At 39.7% G+C, this 26,983-nt stretch overlaps 1 protein-coding gene across 1 annotated transcript in view; it reads left to right on the forward strand.

The window, feature by feature from the left end:
* Positions 1-26,983, forward strand: part of AKT3 (AKT serine/threonine kinase 3) — a 325,271-nt gene that overhangs the window by 183,358 nt on the left and 114,930 nt on the right. The window contains exon 6 of the mRNA XM_046678396.1: positions 2,718-2,849. Coding sequence (XP_046534352.1) covers positions 2,718-2,849 — 132 coding nt within the window. The remainder of the gene's footprint in view (positions 1-2,717; positions 2,850-26,983) is intronic.

Consider the following 26,983-nt stretch of genomic DNA (forward strand, 5'->3'; position numbering starts at 1 on the left):
CTGAGCGGATAGCCCGGACTCCCCTCCTTCCTGTGGTCCCTGTCTGCGGTGCTGTCTCATCGTCCAGGGCCTCTGAGTGGATATCCCGGACTCCCCTCCTCCCAGTGGTTCCTGTCTGCAATGCTGTCTCATCTTCCAGGGCCTCTGAGCAGATAGCCTGGACTCCCCTCCTCCCTGTGATCCCTGTCTGCAGTGCTGTCTCATCCTCCAGGGCCTCTGTCTAGCGGATAGCCCGGGCTCCCCTCCTCCCTGTGGTCCCTGTCTGCAGTGCTGTCTCATTGTCCAGGACCTCTGTCTAGCGGATAGCCCGGACTCCCCTCCTCCCTGTGGTCCCTGTCTGCAGTGCTATCTCATCGTCCAGGGCCTCTGAGTGGATAGCCCAGACTCCCCTCCTCCCTGTGGTCCCTGTCTGCAGTGCTGTCTCATCGTCCAGGGCCTCTGAGCGTATAGCCTGGACTCCTTACAGCATGAGAACTGGATTTCAGAATGACTTTTCCGAGAGGGAGAAAGTGTAAGCTGACAGGCTTAAAGGCGAGGTCTGGAAGTGGCACAGTCCCTTTGATCGTAGTCTGTGTTTGAGGCCGGATGCAAGGCCAGTCCAGGGAGAAGGAAAGGTGACTCCCTCTCGTCCTGGGAAGTGGCATGTGCGCACAGGGGATTGGTGGCGGCCATCTTTGGGGACTACCTCACACAAAGAGCTTTGTTGTTAGAGAGTGTTCTTTGATTCTTAAAAATCTACTAATCAAAATGGAATTACTTAATATTACCTCTTATTTGTTCAAATGACTCTCACTTTAACTATATTCTGTACATGTAGTGCTACATGTTTGATTTTTAGTTGAATCAATGTGTACTTTGTTATTTCCTCTGATATCTTTTGCTGCTTTTTATTAGAACTAGAGACATTATTGAAGGGTTAAGACATTAATGTATAACTTGACGTTTGGAAAAATTATCAAAATCATAGGTAGCAAATAATGTTGATAACGAACGTAAGCATTCATTCATGAAATCTTTAGAATTTTATGTATATCTACATGACAGATATTGGTCTGTAGTTTTCTTGTGATATTTTTGTCTGGTTTTGGTATCAGAGTAATGATGGCCTCATAGAATGAATTGGGAAGTATTCTCTCCTTTTCAGTTTTCTGTAGGAGTTTTTATAGAATCGGTATCATTTCTTCCTTAAATGTTTGTAGTCTTCACCAGTGAAACCATCTGGTCCTGGAGTTTTCTTTATTGAAAGGTTTTTGACCATGAATTGAATTTTCTCAACAGATATAGGACTATTCAGGTTAAATGTTTCTTTCTGAATGAGGCTTGACAGGTTGAGACTTTCAAAGAGTTTTGTTCATCTCATGTACATTGTCGATTATCGAAATAAAGTGGTATATAGTATTCCTTGTGGTCTTTTTAATAGCTGTACAATCTGTAGTGATGTCACCTCTCTCATTCCTGATATTGGTAATGTGCATCTTCTGTCTTTATTTTCCTAACCAGTCTGGCTAGAAGCTTATCAGTTTTATTGATCTTCTCAACTTTTCTCTACTGTTTTTCTTTCTTTTAAAAATTTAATTGATTTCTGCTCTGATCTTTATTGTTTCCTTTATCCTAATTCTTTGGATTTAATGTCCTCTTTTTCTGGTTTCTTAAGGTGGAAGCTAAGGTCATTGATTTGAGACATTTACTTCAGATGAGTGATAAACAGAAAAAAATAGTTATAAAAGCGCATGAACATGTTTAATAACTTTTGAATGTCTACAGACCCAGAGACTTAGCTTGTTGTTCATAACCCCCCTTAAACTGACTTTAAATGTAAGATGCTAAAGTGAGCATACCCAGTTGTCTCCCCTTCCATTTAAAACCCATTAAAATGACAGTAGAGAAATGTTTAAGAGGGACAAGTTCACAAAAAGGAAAAGCTGGCTAGAGGAAGAGTATTAGTAGATGAGCAATATCAAAATTTTGGAAGCTTGTGGAAGAATGTTCACAAATAAAGCAGAGCAGGAGCGCATTCACAGAGGGGGCTGTAGAGAGCAAGCAGCAGGTCTGCTTGGCAAAATCCTGGGACTCACCTGACACAGAAATGGGGATAAGAAATGACACTGAGAACAGGCAGATTGGTTAAAGGCACTCTTAGAGCTCCCTGACGTCCTGTTTTGAATTGCGCTGATTGCTTTCTCAGAAGTCGTACTATTTTCTTTCTTAGAGTTCTTTTCACTGACCTCTAGGATTATTTTCATCATTTCGTATACACGTCTTTTACAAAACTTCTAGGATTCTCTCCTTATTTTGCTGGAGTACGTTCTCAAATAGTTTCTTCAAAAGTACTGCTCCCTTTGGTGTATTTGGAAATGTTTAAGGGGGACCTTTTTGATTTTCACATTGGCTGGGTATGGTGGCACTACTAAATCCTTAAAAACTTGCGTCTTTGAAAGTGAGTGAAAATAATTTTATTTTCCCTTTGCCCTTCTACTTGACTGATAGTTTGACTAGTTGAGGAATTCTAGGTTCACAGTTCTCCAGTATCTGAGAATTGCTTAAATTATTTCCGGCGTCCATGATTGCTGATGAGACAGTAATGCCGGTCCAATGGTAATTCATTTAAGGGTGCTTAGAAATTGGGAAAATTTACTTTTGAGTGAATCTTGCATATATGTTTACAAATAAATTACATCAAATGTTTCATATTGTATTTTTTAATTTGTATTTTTCAGACAATGAATGACTTTGACTATTTGAAACTACTAGGTAAAGGCACTTTTGGGAAAGTTATTTTGGTTCGAGAGAAGGCAAGTGGGAAATATTATGCTATGAAGATTCTGAAGAAAGAAGTTATTATTGCAAAGGTAATTAGTTACTAGAGTTGATTACTAAACTTTTGTTTGCATTGTATGCATGTGTGTGTGCTCATGCATGCACATGACTAAAGTGCAGAAATTTGATTAAATAACCAAAATGTTGATTGTAGCCTACTGCTACAGTAATCTGTATATTAATATTTATTTATAATGTTAAATCTTTCAAAAGTTTGTAATATTATCTGAATTTTATATACTGAAGCTCTTTTGAGGAGATAGAAGTATTCTATGTGTGTTTGGGAGAATGTTTTCACTATTTATTTGTGACCTATATCACTGATTACTCTAGTGTTGCTTTTTCATATTTTCCCCCAACATTCTGAATTTCTTATTAATAAATGAGAGTGATTCAAATAGTGTAGATGATTTGTAACCATAAATTATCCAGCTTGTATGACGTTGCATGGAAGAGCATTTTAATAGATTGGAAAATACTGGAATAATGAAACTAAAAGAAATGATACTTTGAAATTCTTTCAGGAGGCCTTAATCCCCTCCCCGATAACTTTAATCAGCTTAGACGTATACAGATAATTAACATGGTGATGAAGGGTGTTCTTTTTTGTGGGGTCTGGGGCGAGGGGGAGGTTGGCCCTGAGCCAACATCTGTTGCTAATCTTTCTCTTTTTGTTTGAGGAAGATTGGCCCTGAGCTAGCATCCATGCCACTCTTCCTCTAGTTTATATGTGGAACGCCGCCACAGCATGGCTTGATGAGTGGTATATAGGTCTGTACCCAGAATCCAAACCTGTGAACCCCAGGCCACTGAAGCCGAGCATGTGACCCTAACCACTACACCACCAGGCTGGCCCTCACTGTTCTGAATTGAATCCTAGTTCCCTCAATAGACAAATTTGATATACTTTACAAAGTTGCCCATGTTTTCTGTCTTGCTTAATTCAACAAATGGCATATAGTACTGTTGTCAACCTTCAGTTATTTGCGTGTATTGTTTCCTCATGTGGAGTATATTGCTCCACACACATTCTGAAGCTGTGCTACCCCCATCTTTGCACATTTGTTTCACTCTCAACTTCTTCACAAGTCAGTGTCTGGTGTTCGAGAGAACATTGCCCTTGGAGGCATGTTAGGCCTGGGCTCATATCCCAGCTTTGCATCTTCCACCTAATGACCTTTAACAGCCAGTTTTTTGGGGAGTACTGCTCCCTTAGGCACATTTGAAAGTGTTTGTGGGGGGCACATTTGCTTATCCCAATGACTCAGGGGGAAGGAAACTATTGCCAGGTACCAGGTAGAGGCCAGGCGTGCTGAATAGCCTGCACCTGTTGAACAGCCCAGCAGAGCCTTTGTGTTTGCAGATGGAAAATTTAATTTGTAAAAAGAATTCCTGGGGGCCGGCCCAGTGGCGCAGCAGTTGAGTTCTCACGTTCCACTTGGCGGCCCAGGGTTCACCGGATCGGATCCCGGGTACGGACATGGCACTGCTTGGCACACTATGCTGTGGTAGGCATCCCACATCTAAAGTAAAGGAAGATGGGCATGGATGTTAGCTCAGGGCCAGTCTTCCTCAGCAAAAAGAGGAGGATTGGCAGCAGATGTTAGCTCAGGGCTAATCTTCCTAAAAAAAAAAAAATTCCTGCACAAGAATATTATGAGGATTAGGATATTAAAAGTATTTTGCATAGTACTTGCCACTTATTATTAATTGAACTGATATTTTCTGGGAGGTAGTATAGTGTAGTAGACTCTGCCACTTACTAAAATATCCCTAACTTAATTACTCAGCTTTTTATGCCTTTGTTTTGTCATCTGCAAAATGGGGATAATCATAGTCCCCATCTCATAAGCTTGTTCTCAGGGTTAAATGAATGAATAAATAAATGTAGTAGCATTTGCCATCATTGTAAAATAAATTTAATTGCATTATTATTAAATAAAATTGAATTAAAATAGTGTTAAATGAAAATAAATATATATTCTTATAAATATTTGCTACTATTATTATTACTATTATTATTACCTACTATGTGTCAAGCATCAGGAAATATTTTCATTCTCTTTTTCCGTTTATCCCTTAGCCTCACTTGGATCCTGTCTTATCTCACTAATTAGTTATGCTTTTCTCAATGACTGTGCAGAACTGGGTATATTTTACAATGGATAGAATATCCTGATGGATGTAGTTCCTTGCTGCTTTCCCCGACAAGTCCATTTATCAGTTTCTTGAAAGAAAACAGCCTTATTCACAGCAAAATGATTAGCAGTATGACGTTTCAGAGTCTGACAACACCGAGAGTTTGAATCCTAATGTGCCCTTGTAAGAGCATCATATCAAAGAGTAAATGATGTCCGTATGTCTTATCGCTCTTGTCGTTAATCTTGATTACTTGAGTGAAGTGTTGTTTCCCAGGTTTCTCCACTGTACACTTACTATTTTTCTCTTTATAATTAATAAATATTTTAGATGAAATACTCTGAGACGACGCAAATATCCCTCTTCTTCTTCCTGCTAATTTTGACATCCGCCGGTGGATCTTGTCCACATAAGTTATTACTGTGGTGTTGTAATTATTTTCTATTCCCTCATCCTTTATACATTTATTCTAAGTCAGTCTAACTAAGTTTGTCCATTTATTTTTCGAAGAACCACCTTTTGGTTTCATTGATTTTTCTCTGTTTTCTACTCTCTGTTTCATCTGTCTCTGCTCTACCCTTTGTTCCCTTCCTCTGCTTTAGGTTAGTTTGTTCTTTTTCTAGTTCCTTAAGTTATTAAGTTAGACTTCGGATTTGAGATCTTTCTTCTTTCTTAACGGAAATGTTTAGGGCTGTAATTTCCCCCTTAGCACTGCTTTCACTGCATCCCATAAATTTTGGTATGTTGTATTTTTGTTATCATTTATCTGTCAGTATTTTATAATTTAATTTCCCTTGTGATTTCTTCTGTGACCCATTGGTGGTTTAAAAGTGTGTTGCTTAGTTTCCACAAATTTGTGAATTTTCCCGTTTTCTTCTGCTTCTGCTCTCTAACTTCATCCCATTGTGGTTGGAGAAGACACTTGATAGGATGTCCATCTTTTAAATCTATTGTGACTTAATTTGTGGCCAGCACATGGTGTATCATAGAGAATGTTCCATGTGCATTTGAGAAGAATGTCATCTGTCTTGTTGGGTAGAGTGTACTGTGTGTCAGCTCCAGTTGGTTTATTGTGTTGTCCTCTGTTTGCTTACTTACCTTCTGTCTGGTTGTTCTCTCCTGTACTGAGAGTAGGATATTGAAGTCTCCAACTGTTATTGTAGAACTATTTCTCCCTTTAATTCTGTCTAATTTTGCTTCACATATTTTGATGGTCCTATATTTAGATTTATTAGCTATATAAATGTTTGTAGTTGTTATTTCTTCTTGCTATATTGAACCTTTTATTAATATATAATGTGCTTTTTCACCTCTGGGAACCTTTTTTAAACAAATTTTGTCTGATCATGGTACATTCACCCCTACTGTGTCTTGGTTATTATTTGTGTGGGATATATTTATCCATCCTTTCACTTTCAACATATTTGTGTCTTTGGATCTAAAGTTTCTTACAGACAGCATATAGGTGGATCATTTTTTTAATCCATTCTGCCACTCTCAACCTTTTGACTGCAAAGTTTAATCCATTTAGATTTAAAGTAAACACTAACGAGGAGGGACTTCCATCACCTTGCTATTTATTTTCTGTCTGCTTTATAGTTTTTATGTCCCTCATTGTCTGCATTACTGTCTTCTTTTGTGTTTAGTTGATTTTTTGTGGTGAAATATTTTAACTTCCTTGTATATATTTTATAGCTATTTTCTTTGTGGCTGCCATAGAGATTACATTTAACATCCTAAAGTTATAACACTCTAATTTGGATATATACCACCTTAACTTTTGTAACATATAAAAACTGCTTTTCTACTGCCCCATCCCCACCCTTTTTAAGTTAAGATGTCATAAAATTACATCTTTATGCATTGTGTGTCCAAAACCACAGACTGATAAATTTTTATGTCAGCCTCTTAAGTCATGTAGGAAGAAAAAGTGGATTTACAAACCAAAGTCACAATAATGCTAGCTTTTAATATTGCCCATGTATTTCCCTTTACTGGAAATCTTTATTTCTTCATACAGTTTCAAGTTATTATCTAGTGTCTTTTCATTTCCACCTCAAGCATTTCACCCTTCAGCATTTCTTGTAGGGCAGTGCTCGTGGTAATGAACTCCCTCAACTTTTATCTGGGAATATCTTAATTTCTCCCTCACTTTTGAAAGTACAGTTTTGCCGAATATGGCATTCTTGGTTGACCATTTTTTCCTTCATCACTTTGAATATATCTCCTCTAGTGAGTTGGATGCCAAAGTTTCTGAGGGGAAAGCTGCTCATAATCTTACTGGAGATCCTTCATATGTGAAGAGTTGCTTCTCTCTTGCTACTTTCAAGATTTTTTTCTTTGTCTTTAGCTTTTGACAGTTTGATTATAATGTGCTTTGGTGTGAGTGTCTGAGTTTATCCTGCTTAGAGTTCATAGAGCTTCTTGGATGTTTATATTTATGTCTTTTACCAAATTTGGTGAAGTTTCAGCCATTATTTCTTCAGATAATCTCTCTGCTGCTTTCTGTCCCTCTTCTCCTTCTGGAACTCCCATAATGCATGTGTTGGTCCATTTGACAGTGTCCCACAGGTCCCTTAGACTCTGTTCACTTTTCTTCAACTGTTTTTTTCTTAGTCACTCAGACTCTGTAATTTCTATTGTTCTGTCTTCAAGTTTGCTGATTGTTTCTTCTGCCTGCTCAAATTTGCTTTTGAATTCCTCTAGTAAATTTTTCATTTCAGTGACTGTACTTTTCAGCTCCAGTATTTCTCTTTGATTCCTTCTTATGTTTTCTGTCTCTCTCTTTTTTTTTTTAATTAATTTTTTATTGAGGAAGATTAACCCTGAGGTAACTACTGCCAATCCTCCTGTTTTTGCTGAGGAAGACTGGCCCTGAGCTAACATCGTACCCATCTTCCTCCACTTTGTACGTGGGACACCTACCACAGCATGGCTTGCCAAGCGGTGCCATGTCCGCACCCAGGATCCAAACCAGTGAAACCCGGGCTGCTGAGAAGCGGAGTGTGCAAACTTAACCGCTGCACCACCAGGCCGGCCCCTCTCTCTTTTTCTAATATCGATGTTTTGTCATTAGATTAACCTTCCCTTCTGTCAGTCCTAAATGTCCAGTGGGTTACAGGTGCCCTGCGATTCACTGACTTGCTCACTCACTGTCTTAACTCATTCAGCAGACATCTATGGAATACCTGTTATATGCCAGGCCCTGAGCTTACCAGTAAGACTCCATCTTTGGCCTAAAAGAAAGCTCACAGTCTGGTGGGGATGACCAACTCATAAGTAGATAATTGTGGTGCATTTATATGCGAGAGTATGAGAGGAGCATAAAGGAGGGCCAGCAAAAGTAGCCAATGGATCAAGGAAGACTTCCTGGAAGAGGTGATTTGACCTTAGTCTTTTTTTGAGATGTAATTGACATATAACATTGTATTAGTTTCACGTGTACAACATAATAATTCAATATGTGTATATATTGTGAAATGGTCATCCCAATAAGTCTAGTTAAAGTCCATCACCACACATAGTTACAAAGTTTTGTCTTGTGATCAGAACTTTTAAGATTTACTCTCAAATTATACTACAGCTTTATTAGCAGCTTTCAGATTAAACTACAGTATTGTTATCTGTATTCCACATGCTGTACATTATATCCAAAAGACTTACTTATTTTGTAACTTGAAGTTTGTACCTGTTGACTGCATCACTCATGTTGCCCACCACTTGCCTCTGGCAACCACCAGTCTCTTCTCTGTATCTATGAGATTGGGTTTTTTCTTTTTCTTTTTTTTCTTAAATTCTACATATAAGTGAGTCTAACGGTATTTGTGTTTTCCTCTCTGGCTTATTTCACTTTGCATAATGCCCTCAGAGTCCATCCATGTTGTCTCAAATAGTAGGATTTCTTTGTTTTTTATGGCTAAATAATATTCCATTGTATCTATGTGTGTGTGTGTATACAGACACAAATATATGATATATATCACATATCACTTTGTTCATCCATTCATCCGTTGATGGGCACTTAGGTTGTTTTCATGTCTTGGCGGTTGTAAATAATGCTTCAGTGAACATGGGGGTGCACATATCTCTTCGAGATAGCGATTTTGTTTCCTTCAGATAAATACCCAAAAGTGGAATTGCTGGATCATATGGCAGTTCTATTTTTAATTTTTTGAGGAACCTCCATACTGTTTTCCATAGTGGTTCCACCAATTTACATTCCCACCAGCAGTGCAAAAATGTTCCCTTTTCTCCACAGCCTCAGCAACAATTATTTTTTGTCTTTTTGAAAGTAGCCATTCTAACAGATGTGAGGTGGTATCCCATTGTGGTTTTTATTTGCATTATCCTCATGATTAGTGATGTTGAGCACCTTTTCATGTACCTGTATCTCTGTATGTCTTCTGGAAGAATGTCTATTTGGATCCTCTGCCCATTTTTCAATTGAATTGCTTGTTTTTTGCTTTTGAGTTGTATGAGTTCTTTATGTTATTTTGGGTATTAACCCCTCATCAGGAAAATGTTTTGCAACTGTTTTCTCCTATTCTGTACATTGCCTTTTCATTTTGTTTATGGTTGCCTTTGCTGTGGAGAAACGTTTTAGTTTGATGTAGTTCTGCTTGTTGATTTTGCTTTTATTGCCTTTGCTTTTGGTGTCAAATCAAAAAATTATCATCATGACTGTCAAGGAGCTTACCTGCTTTGTTTTCTTCCGGGAATTTGTTTCAGGTCTTATATTCAAATCTTTAATCCATTTTGAGTTGATTTTTGTATATGGTGTAAGACAGTGGCCCAGTTTCATGCTTTTGCATGTGGCTGTCCAGTTTTCTCAGCACCATTTATTGAAGAAGTGTCCTTTCCCCATTGTATGTTCTTGGCTCCTTAGTCGTAAATTAATTGGCCATATATGGCATGGGTTTATTGCTGGGCTCTCTATTCTGTTCCATTGATCTGTGTGTCAGTTTTTATGCCAATACCGTACTGTTTTGATTACTGTAGCTTTGTAATATTGTTTGAAATCAGGGAGCCTGATGCCTCCAGCTTTATTCTTCTTTCTCAAGATTGCTTTGGCTATTTGGAGTCTTGTTTCTTCTATTTTTGTGAAAAATGCCATTGGAGTTTTGATAGGGATTGCACAGAATTTGTAGATTGCTTTGGGTAGTATGACGTTTTAACAATGTTCATTCTTCCAATCCATGAGCATGGGATATCTTTCTGTTGTGTCTTCTCCAGTTTCTTTCGTGGATGTCCTATAGTTTTCAGTGTATAGGTCTTTCATCTCCTTAGTTAAATTTATTCCTAGGTATGTTCTTTCAGTGCAATTATAAATGAGATTTTTTTAAAAATTTCTCTTTCTGATAATTCATTATTAGTGTATAGACATGCAACAGATTTTTGTATATTGATTTTGTATTCTGAAACTTTACTGAATTCGTCTATTAGTTCTAACAGTTTTTTGGTGAAGTCTTTAAAGTTTTCTCTATATAAGATCACATCATTTGCAAATAGAGACAGTTTTACTTCTTCCTTTCCGATTTGTATGTCTTTTATTTCTTTTTCTTGCTTAATTGCTCTGGCTAGGACTTACAATACTATGTTGAATAGAAGTGGCATGAGTGGGCATTGTTGTCTTGTTCCTGATCTTAGAGAAAAAGCTATCAGGTTTCACCATTGAGTGTGATGTTAGCTATGGTCTTGTCCTATATGGCCTGTATTATGTTGAGGTACATTCCCTCTATAGCTATTTTGTTGAGACTTTTTATCATAAATGAATGTTGATTTTCTCAAATGCGTTTTCTGCATCTGTTGAAATGGTCATATGAATTTTAGCCTTCATTTTGTAAATGTGGTGTGTCACATTGATTGATTTGCAGATGTTGAACTATCCTTACATCCCTGGAATAAATCCCACTTGATCATGGAGTATGATCCTTTTAATGTATTGTTTAGTTTTATTTGCTAATATTTTGTTTTTATTTTTTTTAAAGACTTTATTTTTTTTCCTTTTTCTCCCCAAAGCCCCCTGGTACATAGTTGTATATTCTTCGTTGTGGGTCCTTCTAGTTGTGGCATGTGGGACGCTGCCTCAGTGTGGTTTGATGAGCAGTGCCATGTCCGCGGCCAGGATTCGAACCAACGAAACACTGGGCCGCCTGCAGCAGAGCACGCGAACTTAACCACTCGGCCACAGGGCCAGCCCCTATTTGCTAATATTTTGTTGAGGATTTTTGCCTCCAAGATCCAAGTTCATCAGTGGTATTTCCCTGTAATTTTCTTTTCTTGTAGAGTTTTGTCTTGTTTTGATATCAGGGTAATGCTGACTTCATAAAATGAATTTTGGAAGTGTTCCCTCCTCTTCCTTTTTTGGAAGAGTTTAAGAAGGATTGGCATTAATTCTCTTTAAATATTTGGTAGAATTCGTCAGTGAAGTCATTTGGTCCTGGACTTTTCTTTGTTGGGAGGTTTTTGATTACTAGGAGGTGTTGATCCTTATCTCTTCAGTGATATTTCAATTTGTGCATACATCTTTTTTTTTTTTTAACTTTTCCACATCTTCTTATAATTCCTGAGCATCTTTAAGACAGTTTGTTTTAATGTCTTTGTTTAGTAAGTTGTCCAGGTCTTTCTCACGGACAGTTTCTGTTGCCTTTTTTCCTTTTTAGTGGACCACGCTTTCCTGTTTCTTGGTATACCCGGGGGGGGTTTATTGTTGAAAACTGGAGATTTGAATCTTATAATGTGTTAACTCTGGAGATCAGATTCTCCTTCCTTCCCCACGGTTTGCTGGGGTCAGCGTAAGGTGTAAACTTAAGGTCTTCTTATGTCTTTCTGAGCCTGTGTCTTCCTCTGGACATGCACAATGACTTTCTAAATTTTCTTGTATATGTAGTTGCTTTTGAATGTCCTAGTTATTAAATATCTGGTTACAGAAAGGGGGGAAAGAGAGAGGGAAAAGGCTGTTGAAAGGCTGCTGCTTCAGCTGGAGGGGGAGGAGCTTGCAAAGACTGCTTCCTGCCTATATGTCTGCCCTGTGTGATCAGCGGGTAGAACACAGATTCCTAAGACTTGGAGGACAAGGTTGTTATTGTCCACTCTGGCTCCTCTAAGCCTTGTTCAAGCTACTCCAGGAATGCACACACAGCTGCCTATTATAGGGCTGGATAGGAGGATGGGTAGCCACAACCCTACTAAGAGCTGAAAGTAACCAGAACTTCCCATCCAAGCCTTGCCCTACATGTTGCAAACCTTCAGTACACTCCAGAGTTCCAAAATAGGTACATCTGTTGGTTCTACCAGTTACTGTCCAGGTGGGGAGACAGATTCCTGGTGTTTCTTAAAGAGTGTTCTTTCTCCTCCATTTATTTATGTATTCAATTATTTATGTTAGTACAGAGTCATGATATTTATTTTATTCTAAAGATTATAATCCTATACTATCACTTAATTTATGATTAAAATTACTTTAGCTATTTGGAGCTCATTAGGTTGTGTCTGTGCCATTTTGACATACCTTTATCTTTATTTTAGCATCACCTAACTTTTTGGCATCACAAGATTCCCCATGCTCCTGTTGTATTTTCCCTACTCCAGCCTTGGACTTACTATTTCTCTAAGGATCCCTGCTTTGAATCCCTTATTTTTTACAGTTATAGAGAATTTTATGATTTTATGGACTTTGAAAGCACTTAGTATAGTGGTAACATGAATAGAGCACAGCATATCCCAGTCCAGAACAGGCAAAAGAAAGTAATTTAGCTGAGGTGGAACTTTCTACCTGATAAAGCCCCATAGAAATGCCCATACTTTTTTTTTTTTTTTTTTTAGCAACTCTTGGAGCTGGGAGAGGATAATGAAGTAACATACAGGGTTTTAACTTACTTTGATCAGAATAGCTGGGTCGCTCTCATCCCACTCATATCCCCAGCCATACACAGTGATTGGGTACAGTGTTCATTTCATCAGGATAAAAGTAGAACTGTCCTTCTTACCATTGTTATTGAGTAGTCTGTCTTAGGTAGGCTAGGTTCCCTGGTATGGCAGTTGACACCTTGTTTTCTTGGACATTTCTGGGGGTCATAGTGGAGTAGTTAAATTGCTTTTCAGTTCCATATCTCATACGCTTAAAATAAAGTGCGCCAGTATATGTTTCTTAATCCATGTAGTAGAATTTATTTTCAGGTTTCCCATTCAGCAAGGGAACCCATGCTCTGTCCATATACCTTGTTAGTCGTTCACACATATGAACAGACTACTGAGGATCACCAAACAGATGAGAAAAATCTGAGAGAGAATAAAGGAGAAGAAACAGAGGACCAAAAGAATAGTTGATCTTAGTGAAACAGAGACAAAATAGAGAATAGATGATAATCTAACAATCTCTAATTAGTATTTGTAAAGAAATGGGAAAAGATATTGCACATGTGAAACAAAAACAGACTGAAAAAGGAGTAGAGTGCAAGAAAGAGGAATTGTGCATTTAATGTACGATTGCTGAAATAAGAGATTTAGTTGGGAGGATTAGAAACAAATTTGGGAGAATATCTCAGAATGAAAAGCCAAGAATATAGAAATGGAAAATATCGACAGATTAGTTAGGACATGAAGACTCAATCAAGGAAATTCAATGTCTGTAAGGATTTAAGGGAAGAAAGTAGAGAGAAGAAGAACTAATCAAAGGAGATAGAATTCATCAGAGCTGAAGGAGTCTTCAGATTGGAAGGGTCTGCTAAGCACTGAGCAAAATAAAATAAAAGCAGACCCCTACACACTCTTACATCTTCAGGAAATTTTTGAACCTTAAGCTAAAAAGATAATCTTAAAAGCTTTCAGAAAGCAAGAAACAGATTACCTCCCCACAAAGGAATGACAGCAAAGTTGCTTCACACTTCTTTTAACAAAACTTAGAAGGAAATTCAAAAGAGAGTCAGAGATGGAGCCCATGAAATAATAGAACTAAAACTTGGTGCAATGATAAGAAAATCTCAAAGGTGATATATGTATAAATAGCCAGCCAGTCTATATTAGATTATTTGACTAAGGTTGATTCTAATGGTAGAATAAAGAAGGAGGAAGAAAAGGGACTTAGGAACTTCAAGAAAACAAATATTTGTTTCAGAAAGACATAGTCCAGGTGTGAAGGAAAATGAAATATGGAATCATTATGAGCAATGGATGTAGGATAAGAAAGAGACAATTTGGCCCAGACAATGAAGGATTATCCTTTGAGGAGCCCAGGATTATTGATGTAGAGTAATCTTTCATTCATTACTGGCCTTGCCATACTTTGATTCTGCTGTAAGTGATATTTACTTACTTATAATACTGCAAACAGTAGGTTGGTGTTCAGTTTTCAAAATCAATCAATAGACAAAGCACGCAAGACTTAATTATAGTCACAGAGCAGACTGCAAATGTTATAAATCCTGTTAGTGTAAAAGAAATGGTATAGTTGATGGACGCCAACTGAAAACATTTGCTGCTCTTAAAGAAAAAGGAAGGATGACTCTGGGTCCAGAGGCATGGGCAAAGAGCCAGAAGCCACTGGGGCCACTACAGACCAAGAGGCCTATGGAACCCCATCAGCCTTGACAGTAGAAACACAAATACAGAGGATTTCTCAAACCTTGGAATCTAAAGGAGTTTCCCCTGCTGAACTTGCTTGAGATCGGTCACCCCTTTATTTCTTCCAATTTCTCCCTTTCAGAATGGGAATGTCTATTCTATGCCCATCACACCATTGTATTTTAGAAGCAGGTAACTTGTTTTCTGGTTTAAGAGGTCCACAGATGTAGAGGAATTTTGCCCCAGGATGGATCATACCCACTGTCTCTCTGGTACCTGATTTCCATGGTGAGATTTGGAACTTTTGAGCTGCTGATATTTAAATTAGATTTTAGGCTTAAAGTTGATAGTATAATGAGTCAAGGTTTTGGGGGATGTTGGGATGGGGTGAATGTATTTTGCATGTGAGACAAAAGCAAATTTGGAGGGGTTTAGGGGTTTGAACTGTAGTGCGTTGGATGGTCACCTCCAAAACAGTATGTCCACATCCTCATTCCTGGAATCTGTGAATGTTACTTTATTTGGAAAAACGGTGTTTGCAGATATAATTAAGAATCTTGAAATAAGGAGATCATCCTCAGTTTTCCGAGTGGACCCTCCATCCGGTGACAAGTGTCATTGGCGTAAGGCTGAGGGAGGTTTAGTGCACATGGAGGAAAAGGGAAGACAGTGTGAAGATGGAGGCAGAGATCAGAGTGATGGGCTCCACAGCCAGGGGCTGCCGGGAGCTTCCAGGAGCTAGGAGAGAGGTGTGGGATGGATTTCCCAGAGCTTCTCGAGGGAGCACAGCTCTGCTGGCCTTTATTTTGGACTTCTGGTCTCCAGAACCGTGAGAGAATAAATTTTTGTTGTTGTAAGCCAGCAAGTTTGTGGAAATTTGTTGCAGCAATCACAGGAAGCTAATACAGTCAAGTACCCAGAAATAAGAACTTTTGTGCCTTTGGAAAGGATGTGCCGAACCAGATTGCGTACAATAGTAGTCTGCCTGACACCTCTCCCTCAGTCCATTCCCCTTCATATAGAATTGAGTTAGTAGTTACAGAACTAGTGAGCTATCTTGACCACTAGGCAGTACAGCTGCATTCACTGTCAACCCCAGTTTTCTTAGATGGGGTGAAGACACAATCCATCCATCAGGCCATCAGGAATTCTGGCATAATGGTTTAAAGGTATAGTTACAATTTCTTGCTACGCTCTGAGTCCTGCTTCCAGCACCCACAGGAGTAGCCCTGGTCCCAGGATCACTACATCAGGTAGGAAGAAAGTAAGTTGTGATGTGGGGAAGAGCTGTATAGTCATGACAGCTTCCTCTCCCTCCCCCTCTTTCCCGTGTTTTCCAGAAAAGTAGAGGAATCTATCAAGCAAGGACCCTCCTTCAGTCCTCCTCGTGTTCAGTGTGAGCACACATTTGCGAAGGCATGTATACCAGCCGTTCATGTCTTTGTCTCCTCCCATTTTAGATAGCAAATGTTTCAGTTTCACATTCCAATTCTTTATCAGATTATTACTCTGAGGATGATATGTAACATGAATGTCTGTTTGATACAATACTTTGCTCATTGTTGGACACTGTGGGCTATAAAGTATGTTCCTTGGTCTAATGACATGTAACTTGGTAGCCCAAATTGGTATGGTATCTTCCATTCCAGTCTTTTTATAGTGTTCTGAGCTTTTATCTACCACTAAGTGTACAAAGCCCAGTCCAGAGGAAGTGCCTGTTCCTATCAGGCCCCATTAATAGCCTTCGGGAAATACTGGTAGTGGTCCAGTGTAGTGCACTTGCCAGCTGTGTGCGGTGGGCAGGGACTTCCTCCCAGGCTTCTGCCCCAGAGTCCTCTGCACTCTTTCTCTCTTTCTGGCAGACTGGATAGTTCTTAGTGGCGTTTTGTGCCTCAGAGGGTGTAAGAGGAATATGTTGATGGTCACCCCTCTCCGTGTTACTTCACCTCCCCTGTATGTACTCATTTTATGAACCCAGATGGCCACCTCAAACAAGCAAACTAGGATGTTCACTTCTGGTTCCAGTGACCCTCTAATCCTGGAAGAAGGTTCTTCTGATGGATATCAAAATATCCTACCCTAATGCACCTGTTAAATTCCCATGATGATTTCCATAGGACTGTGCCCATTGGTGGAATGCAAGGAGTCCGTCCCTTTAATAGTCTAGTTTTCCATTGTTTATCAGCCTCGCCATATGGCTAGGCAAATGGCGAATGCCCATTCATCAGTATACGTCAAAATATCAGGGCTCTGGTTTTTTAATTCTTCCATCACTGCAAGGAAAACAGTGTGCTGTTGAGCCCCCTGAGCTGATTTGTTCTTCTTTTCTTCAATCAGAATTCTACATCAGTCAGTCAGTGTTGTGGCAGCCTTCCAAACAGGAGGCTGTCTGTCCACCTTGGAATTGCTGTCGGTAAACCAAACGACATTTTGTTGGTCATTTGAGAGCTGTTCATTGAGCAATGCCCTCTGAACAATAGGATGTAGTGATAGGATCTGGCAGCATCTCCAGTGGTTCTAAAGTTGGTCTAGAGGAAAAGAGATTACCTGCGTCTGAATACAATGAGTACTTCCTTGCATTCCACCAATATCGTATTCCTGTTAAACCATTTCCATTTTATTGTAGAACTTTTCTGGGCACTGCCTGCCTTCTTGGAGTATTTCTCCTACATTACGCAAGACATCTGGGTATTTCAGGTTTCAAGATTGTATTATGTCCGTTAGTCACAGAGGCAGACTGAGGATTCGAAGTCCCCTCATTGTCATCTTTGCCTCCTAGCTTTTTCCTTCCTTCAAATTAGGGTAAATAGAAAATATTTGTTTAGGGTCCTTCAGTGTTGGGGGACCAGCAAGGGCTCCTGTCAGTCCACTCAACCTCTAATAGTGCTACATTAAGACCTTTGTGTCAGCTCATCAATGTCCACTTTATTCATCCCATTCCTTAGTATTTTATGATTTATAACTTTTACCTTACTGGAATGACTCCCTTGAACATCTCTTTGTCTTTCCCCATTCTTTTGTGAATCACTCTGATTTTCTTAGCATCTGTAAGACCTATAGCAAGAAGCTGAGACAACAAATCTGATGTGACTTCTTTGATCATTTTTGCAGCAGTTAGGTTGCATGGAAAGCCTGTGTTAAAAGGTCCCACGAAGATACAGTATTTACCATGACCTGGGTAAAGGGCATGTTAAGTCGATGAATATCCTGATCATCATAAAGCCAGTTCAGCATGGCTTGCATATGTAGCTTATTACCCACGTCATGTGGGAAGTGCCACTTTGCATTTAAAGGAAGGGAAGGGTACAAACTTCTCAGAGTAAACAAACTTTACAGCAGCTTCTATCTGGTCCACCAGGCTAGCTGTCCCCTTGGGAACAACCTGCTGTGTGTTTGGATCATATATAGCCATCTGTGATTGTTCTGTAGTAGGCTGTGGGTCCTGCATCAATCCAAACAGGCTTCTCCATTCTGCAGCATTCCAAGATATTACCCCTAAATTAGTAACTCTCACAGTCCATTTCAGTAAAGCTTTTTAAGACCCTTATGAGACCAATTCATAAATTGAGATAACTCCTTCACACTTTCTCTCTGGTTTCAGTAGTTTCTTCGTTTTGCTCCTTTGCCACATGGCCTACCTTTGTGGTGACCAGAGGCCATAGAAGTACTATCTGTTGTTTCTAGTAACTTTCCCGTTTGGTAATAGCCTGAGGCTAGTGGCCGAGCTCAGACTGGCTGAAATCTGAGCTTTATGAGTGCTGAGATTCATCCCAATACTCTCCCTTAGTTTCATTTTAGCTATTAGAGAAACAAAAACTACCAATGAACTGTATATTTAGCTTGTTTCTCCTTATTTTACATTTCTTTATGTATCCAGTAAGTAACTTAGCACAGTACAGCTGCTGTCGAATACCATGGGTGACTCAGTACCCACTTAGGTAGGCATCAAAGCTTCATCACCACCTGCCTTGTCATCCTTCCTTTTCCCAAAGTTTTTGCCATGCTTAGTGAGTCAGAGTTGTTTTAACAAATCCTTTGTCTTATCCAAGAAATCACTGCCAAGACCAGTGTCAGGGAGATTTTTCCTATGTTTTCTTCTAGGATTTCTACAGGTTTTACGTCTTTAATCCATTTTGAGTTAATTTTTATAAGTAGTATAAGAGAGGGATTCAGTTTCATTCTTTTGTACCTTATTGTTTTGCTTACTATACTGTTTTGATTACTATAGTTTTGTAATATAGTTTGAAATCAGGAATTGTGATGCCTGCAGCTTTGTTCTTCTTTTTCAAGATTGCTTTGACCTTCAGGGTCTTTTTTGATTGCATACAAATTTTAGGATACTTTTTCTATTCTCTGAAAAATGATATTGGAATTTTGATAGGGATTTCGTTGAATTTGTAGATCTCTTTGGGTAGTTTGGACGTTTTCACAATATTAATGCTTCCAATCCAAGAACACAGGTTATCTTTCTATTTGTGTCTTCTTCAGTTTCCTTCATCCATGTCTTACAGTTTTCACCATAAAGGTCTTTTACTTCCTTGGTTAAATTTATTCCTAAGTATCTTATTCTTTTTGTTCCTGTCGCAAATGGGATTGCTTTCTTAATTTTTCGTGCAGATATTTTGTTGTTAGTGCATAGAAATGCAACCTATTGTCGTATGTTGATTTTGTATCCTATAACTTTTCTAAATGTATTTATTAGTTGTAACATTTTTGGATGGACTCTTTAGGGTTTTCTGTATATTAGATCATGTCATCTGCAAACAGGTAAGTTTACTTGTTTTCTAATTTGGGTGTCTTTTATTTCTTTCTTCTGCCTAGTTGCTACTGCTAGGAATTCCAGTAGTATGTTGAATAGAAGTGCTGAGAGTGGGCATCTTTGTCTTGCTCCTGATCTTAGAGGAAAGGCTTTTTTGGTTTTTTTTTTAGATTTTATTTTATTTTTCCTTTTTCTCCCCAAAGCCCCCCAGTACATAGTTGTATATTCTTTGTTCTGGGTCCTTCTAGTTTGGCATGTGGGACGCTGCCTCAGCATGGTTTGATGAGCAGTGCCATGTCTGCGCCCAGGATCTGAACCAATGAAACACTGGGCTGCCTGCAGCAGAGTGCGAAATCTTAACCACTCGGCCACGGGGCCAGCCCTGAGGAAGGGCTTTTAACTTTTCACCACTGAGTAGAATGTTAGCTGGGGGCTTGTCATATATGGCCTTTATTGTGTTAAGGTACATTCCTTCTATACCTAGTTTGTTGAGAGTTGTTATCGTGAAAGAATGTTTAATTTTGTCGAATGCTTTTTCTGCATCTATTGAAATGATCATAAGATTTTTATACTTTATTCTGTTAATACAGTGTATCACAATGATTTGCATATGTTGAATTGTCTTTGCATCCCGGGGATAAATCCTCTTGATCATGGTGTATCGTCCTTTTAATATGCTGTTGAATTCAGTTTGCTAGTATTTTGTTGAGGATTTTTTGCATCTATGTTCATCAGAGATATTGGTCTGTAATTTTCTTTTCTTATAGTGTGCTTGTCTGGCTTCAATATGGGAAATGCTGGCCTCATAAAGTAAGTTTGGAAGGGTTCCTTTTTCTTCAATTTTTTGGAAGAGTTTGAGAAGGAGTTTAAATGTTTCATAGAATTCACCAGTGAAGCCATCTGCTCTTGGGATTTTATTTGTTGGGAGATTTGTGATTAGTGATTCAAATTCCTTTCTCATTATTGATCTGTTCAGCTTTTCTATTACTTCGTGATTCAGTCTTGGTAAGCTGTATGTTTCTAGGAATTTATCTATTTATTCTGAGTTATCTAATTTGTTGGCATACAATTATTCATAATAGTCTTTTATGATGCTTTATTTCTGTGGTATCAGTTGTAATGTCTCCTCTTTCATTTATAATTTTATTAATTTGAATCATCTCTCTTTTCTCCTTTTTGCTAAAGGTTTGTCAATTTTGTTTATCTTTTCAAAAAACCAACCCTTACTTTTGTTAATTTTTTTCTGTTGTCTTTCTAGTCTCTCATTTATTTCTGCTGTAATCTTTATTGTTTCCTTCCTTCTGCAAACTTTGGGTGTAGTGTGTTCTTTTGTAGTTCCTTAAGGTGTAAGATTATGCTGTTTATTTGAGATCTTTCTTTTTTCTTAATGTAGGTGTTGATAGCTGCAAACTTCCGTTTTAGAACTGCATTTTTATGTGTTCCATAGATTTTGGTATGTTATGTTTCCATTTCCTTTGTCTCAAGATATTTTTTGATTTCCCTTTTGATTTCTTCTTTGACCCTTTGGTTGTTCAGAAGTGTTTTGTTTAATTTCCATATTTTATTTGTGAATTTTCTAACTTTCCTCTTGTTGTTGACCTTTAGTTTCCTACCATAGAGTTTGGAAAAGATACTTGGTATGATTTCAGTCTTCTTAAGTTTATTAAGACTTGTTTTGTGACCTAACATATAATCTATCCTGGAGAATGTTCCATGTGTGCTTGATAAGAATGTGCATTGTGATGCTGTTGGATGGAATGTTTTGTATGTCTGTTAGGTCCATTGGTCTAAAGTGTAGTTCAGGTCCATTATTTTCATATTGATTTTCTATCTGGATAATCTCTCCATTTTTGAAAGTGGGATATTGAAGTCTCCCACTATTATTGTACTGCATTCTATTTTAGCCTTTATATTTGTTAATAATTGTTTAATACATTTGGGTGCTCTGATACTGGGTGCATATATATTTACAATTGTTTTATCCTCTTGATGAACTGACCCCTTTATCATTATATTATGACCTTCTTTGTCTCTTGTTACAGCTTTTGACTTGAAGTCTATTTGTCTGATATAAGGATAGCTACCCCTTCTCTTTTTGAGTTTCCATTTGCATGGAATATCTTTTTCTATTCCTTTGCTTTCATCATATGACTCTCCTTAAAGCTTAAGTGAATCTCTTTTGGGTAGCCTATAGTTAGATCCTGTTTTTTTATCCATTCAGTCACTCTGTATCTTTTGATTGGAGAATTTAAACCATTTACACTTAGAGTAATTATTGATAATTAAAGACCTACTATCACTGTTTTGTTAATTGCTTTCTAGTTGTTTTATAGTTCCTTTCTTCCTTTCTTTGTGAATTGATTTTTTAGTGGTATACTTTGATTTTTTTCTCTTTATCATTTGTATATCAGAGTTTTTTGCTTTGTGATTACCATGATGTTCCTAATACATCACACAGTTAGAACAGTCTATTTTAAGTGGATAGCAACTTCAGTGGCATAAAATGGTCCTACACATTAATTTACCCCTCCCCTAACACTTTATGTTATTGATGTCCCAATTTACATCTTTTTATATTGTGTATCCACTAACAAAATATTGTAGCTAAAGTTATTTTTAACACTTTGGTCCTTTATCCTGTATGCTAAAGGTCAAAGTGATTTACATGCTACCATTGCAGTTTTAGAGTGTTTTGAATTTGACTGTATACTTGCCTTCACCAGTGACTTTTATACGTTCATACATTTTCATGTTACTGATGAGCATCTTTTCATTTTACCTTACATTTCATGTAAGGCGGGTCTAGTTGTGATAAATTCCCTCAGCTTTTGTTTTTCTCTGAAAGTCTTTATCACTCCTTCATTTTTGAAGGACAGCTCTGTTGAGTAACATATTCTAAGTTGGCAGTTTTTTCTTCGAGCATTTTGAATATGTAATCCCACTTTCTCATAGCCGTAAGACTTCTGCTGAGAAAGTGGCTGATAGTCTTACTGGGGTTCCCTTGTAAGTGATGAATATATTTTCTCTTGCTGCTTTCAAAATTTCCCCTTTGCCGTAGGTTTTTGAGAGCTTGATTATAATGTGTCTTAGTAAAAATCTCTTTTGGTTGAATCTGTTTGGGATTCTTTGAGGTTTGCATACCTGTATGTCCACATCTCTCCAAATTTGGGAAGTTTTCAGCCATTATTTCTGTTAATAAGTTTTTTGTCCCTTCCTCTCTTTCTTCTCCTTCTGGGATTCCCATAATGTGAACATTGTTTCACTTTGTGGTATCCCATAATTCACTTAGGCTTTCTTCACTCTTTTCATTCCTACATCTTTTTTCTCCCCTGACTGGATAATTTTAAGAGGTCTGTCTTTGTGCACCTTCTTTCTTCTGCTTGATTGAGCCTACTGTTGAAGCTCTCGATTGCATTTTTCATTGCATTCTTTGTATTCTTTAGCTTCATCATTTCTATTTGGTTCTTTTTTATGATTTCTGTCTCTTTATTGAACTTCTTGTTTTGTTCATGTATTGTTTTTCTGAGTTCATTTAGTTGTCTCTCTGTTCTCTTGAATCTTCCTGAGCTTCCTTAATTACTTTGAATTCTTTTTCAGATAACTCTCAAATCCATTTCTTTGGTGTCAGTTACTGGAAAATTATTGTGTACCTTTGGTAGTGTCATGTTTCCTTTTTTGTATGTTTGTAGTGTCTTTATGTTGATATCTGCACATGTGAGGGAGCAGTCACCTTTTTCAGCCTTTTCCAGCCTTTTCAGACTGGCTTTGGTGGGGAAGGACCTTCACCTGAAGGTGACTGTGAGTATGCCAGCTGGGTGGGTGCAGTGTCTGTAGTTCTTGGAAGGGTACAGCAAAGGCATCTCCATGCAGCTCTGTCAGCTGAGGTCAACATCAGCAAAGACTAGGGGGGCCTTCTGTGGCCAAGCCTGTAGAGGTCTTGTGGGTGGCAGTGGTGGCTAGGGGCTGCTGGAGTCCTCGGAGGTGAAGGCTGCTGGAGTCCTCCTGTTCTCTTTTGCCTTTGGGAGGAATTTCTACCCAAAGGAACCCCTCTTGGTGCCAGGTGTGGTGTGCTGGCACTCAGAGTGTCAGTGGAGCCAGTGTCCTGGAATCTGGTGCACAGAGCGCTACCACAGCACCTGGGTCCTGGGCACAGGTGCACTTGCTGCAGTGCTGGTGCTGGTCTCTGCAGTGCAGGTGTGTGCACATCTCTCGAGGAACTGGGATGTGGATCTCTGGAGATCACCACAGTGACTTGGGCCTTAGTGTGGAGGGGGAGGCAGCACCAGCAGGATCCCTGGGATGACAGGGTTCAGTGGCTGCTTGAGATCTGGGGACAGGGTGCAGTAGTGTACACCTTGTGGATGATCAATCAAATACCCAACTCTGGCCCCAGGGTTCAGTTGCATAACTTTAGCATCTTGGCTTTGGTGATGGAAGATCAAAGCCATAACTTAGGACCCAGGGAGCAGTCACAGAACAGCATCCTATTGGCCCCAGTGGTGGCGGGTCAAAACCACAACTTAGAACTCTGGAGGCAGGTCACAGAACTGCAGCAGTGCAGTCTGGCGATGGCAGGTAAAAGCTCTGACTTAGGACCCAGGGGCAGGACACAGAGCAGCAGTGGTGTGGTCTGTGTGATGATGGACCAAAGCTGTGACTTAGGAGCCTGTGCTGGGGTGCAGAGCAACCTCAGTGCCACCCCAGTGATGGTGGGTCAAAGGACTTGGGACCCTGAGGGCGGGGCACCAAGCAGCACAGGGTGGCCTCAGTAATGGCAGGTCAAAGCTAGGACGTAGAATCCCAAGCACAGGATGCAGAGTTGCAGCATTGCAGCCCGGTGATGGCAGGTCAGAGCCACAGTTGAGGACCCAGGGGCAGTTGCAGAACAGTGGCAGCACTACCCTTGATGGCCCACTGAAGCCTTGTGTTGGGACCCTAGGGGCAGGGTGCAGAACAGCAGCAGCGTGGCTCAGGTTGTGGCAGGTCAAAGCCCCGATTTAGGACCCAGGGGTAGGGTGCAGAGCAGTGGGTGCTCAGCCCCAGTTATGACTGATCAAAGCTACAACTTGGGGCCCGGCAGTGGTGTACAGAACAGCACAGTGCAGCCCCATTTATGGCACGTCAGAACTGTGCCCAGGTGCTGGAGGTGGGCCACAGAGCATCAGCAGCACGACCCTGCTTATGGCAGCTTAGAGCCCAGCTTGGGACACAGAGCGCAGGGTGCCGAACAGCACTGCTACCCCTGTCTGGCTGGTCAGAGGCCGGCTTAGGACCCAGAGCAGCAGCAGCTCAGCCCTGGGGATGGCAAGGCTTGTGATTGTGACATCCACATCCTGGAGAGCTGGCACAGCAACGACTGGGGTCCCTGGGGGCAGGTCCCATCACAGTGACAGCTGCAGCCCCAGAGAGGAGATGTAGTGGAGGAGACTTTAGGCAGCTCCAGTGTTAGTGAAGACCCCGGGGGTCCTGGTAGCAAAGGCTGCAAACATCCATGGCAGTGATGACACTTGTTGGGGTTCTCCTGCTCTGATTTTCCCCATGGACTGAAATCCCTGTGAAGGGATCCCTCTTAGGCCTAGCTGCTCTGAACTGGGAGATGGCATGTCATAGGTGAAATGTTGCTTACACTTTCTATGCAGCCACATTCAGTTTTCTAACTCTGCATGGTTTCTGCTGCTTCGTTGCTTTTGGCTGATTTCCTTGTAGTCTGGAGCTTTCTGAAAGCTATTTTTGTCAGTTTGTAGTTGTTTATTTATTGTTTTTTGGGGGAAGTTGAGCCCTCCAGCTTGCTGATGTCACCCCTAACAAATCCCACTTCTGATGTTAACTGTGTCAGTGGTCCCTAAGACCACTCTCAGGCTCAATATTTCGTTACAACTCACAGGATTCAGAAAAGCTTTTGTACTCGTGGTTATGGTTTATTACGGCGAAAGCTACAGATTAAAATCAGCAAAAGGAAAGGTATATGAGTCGGAACCCAGGAGAAGCCTTCCAGGTGTCCTCTCCCAGTGCAGTTGCATGGATGCACTGAATTCTCCCAGCAACAGTGTGTGACAGCATGTGCAAAATGTTGTCAATCTAGGAAGCTCACCTCAATCTTGGTGTCGAGGATTTTTATTACTGGTCAGACATGTAGGCAGGAAGCACCTTTACGGCTTCCCTTGGCAGCTCAGATTCTAGCAACCCGGAGCAAAGTCAGGCACAGTCTTCGTCATTCTTCCTGTTGTCTGCATGAACTATCTAGTCAAACCAGTATCATGTGGCCCAGGATCTCTGGCATACAAAAACACTCTTCCAAGGGATCAGAGCTCAGTTCCCAAGAGCTGGCCAAGGGCCAATCCTGAAGTCTAACTTTTCTTGTGAACGTGCAGGGTTTGAGCAACCCAGGCCTACTGAGTTAATTCTTTCCTGCACATGTGCCTATTAAAATATCAACCCTGTGCTTTGACTTGACCGCTAACATCTCTGTCTCCTTGGACTCCTAAGTTATTGCTGCTGGACCCTCACCAGAAGCTCTTAATGTCATCTGCCAGCTTCATCAATCCAGTCTTGCAGATGCTCCTGAATCTCTCTACTAAACATTGTGTAAATGACTGTGGTGTACTGTGGGAGGCCTATGATGAACGTGTTTGCTTTGGTCTGCTGTGCCTTCATCAGCTGCCATTGTGCTGTTGGAGGTGTGATTTCATTGGTTTGTGTTCTAGAGTTGCTTCTTGCAGTTTGTGAAGCGTCTGTCACTCTTGAACATATGCTGAGGTTCTCATTTACTTCTTACTTACTGATTCATTCACTCATTCTTTCAATAAATAAATATTGAACACTTCGTTATTTGCTAGGTACTACTCTAGGCACTGGGACTATTGTGAACGAATAAAACTGACAAAATTCCTCCCCTATAGGAAATTATATTCTAGTTAAGAGACGGACAGTAAACAATACACATAATAAATGAGTAAATCATACAGTATGAGAGAAACTGTTACATACTATGGAGAAAAAGGAAGTTGGGCAGGCCAATAAGGAATAGTGGTGGTAGTGGTTTTTGTGATTTTTGCAATTTTAAATAGAATAATCATGGAAGGCCTCACTGAGAAGGTGAAACTTCAGTGAACATTTGAAGGAGATGAAGAAGCAAGCCATTCAGGTATTTGAGAGGAAGAATTTTCCAGATAGAAGGAATCCTAGTTGAAAAGGCATGAGGAAGCAGCATTGTTAGCATGTTCTTAGAATGGCTAGGAGTCTGTCATGGCTTGTGTAGAGTAAGAATAGTGTAGGGTTGTTTAGGTACTTGTAGATATTGTAACGATAGTGGTTTTTACTCTAAATGAAGTGGGAAGCCAATAGTAACATGGTCTGGTTTTCATATTTTAATAGCATCACTTTGGCAGCAGTGTTGAGAATAGACTGTGGGTTGGAAGCAGGGAGCTTGCTGGGAGTTACTTGCAATAATCCAGATAGTTGATGATAGTGGCTTGCACCAGGGATAGTAGCAGTGGAGGTGGTAAAACGTAATCAGATCCTGGGTGTGTTTGATGAAGAGCCAACAGGATTGCCTAACAGACTGAATGTAGGGTAGGGGAGAAAGAAAGCAGTTGAGGATAATTGCCAGATTTTTGGCCTTAGCATCTGGAAGGAGTGTTGCCATTCACTGCAATGGGGATGATTTTCGGTTGTTGGGGGCTGAAACAAGCTTTTGATGGCGGATTA

The sequence above is a fragment of the Equus quagga genome, chromosome 12 (genome assembly GCF_021613505.1).
Source record: "Equus quagga isolate Etosha38 chromosome 12, UCLA_HA_Equagga_1.0, whole genome shotgun sequence".
Taxonomy (NCBI): domain Eukaryota; kingdom Metazoa; phylum Chordata; class Mammalia; order Perissodactyla; family Equidae; genus Equus; species Equus quagga.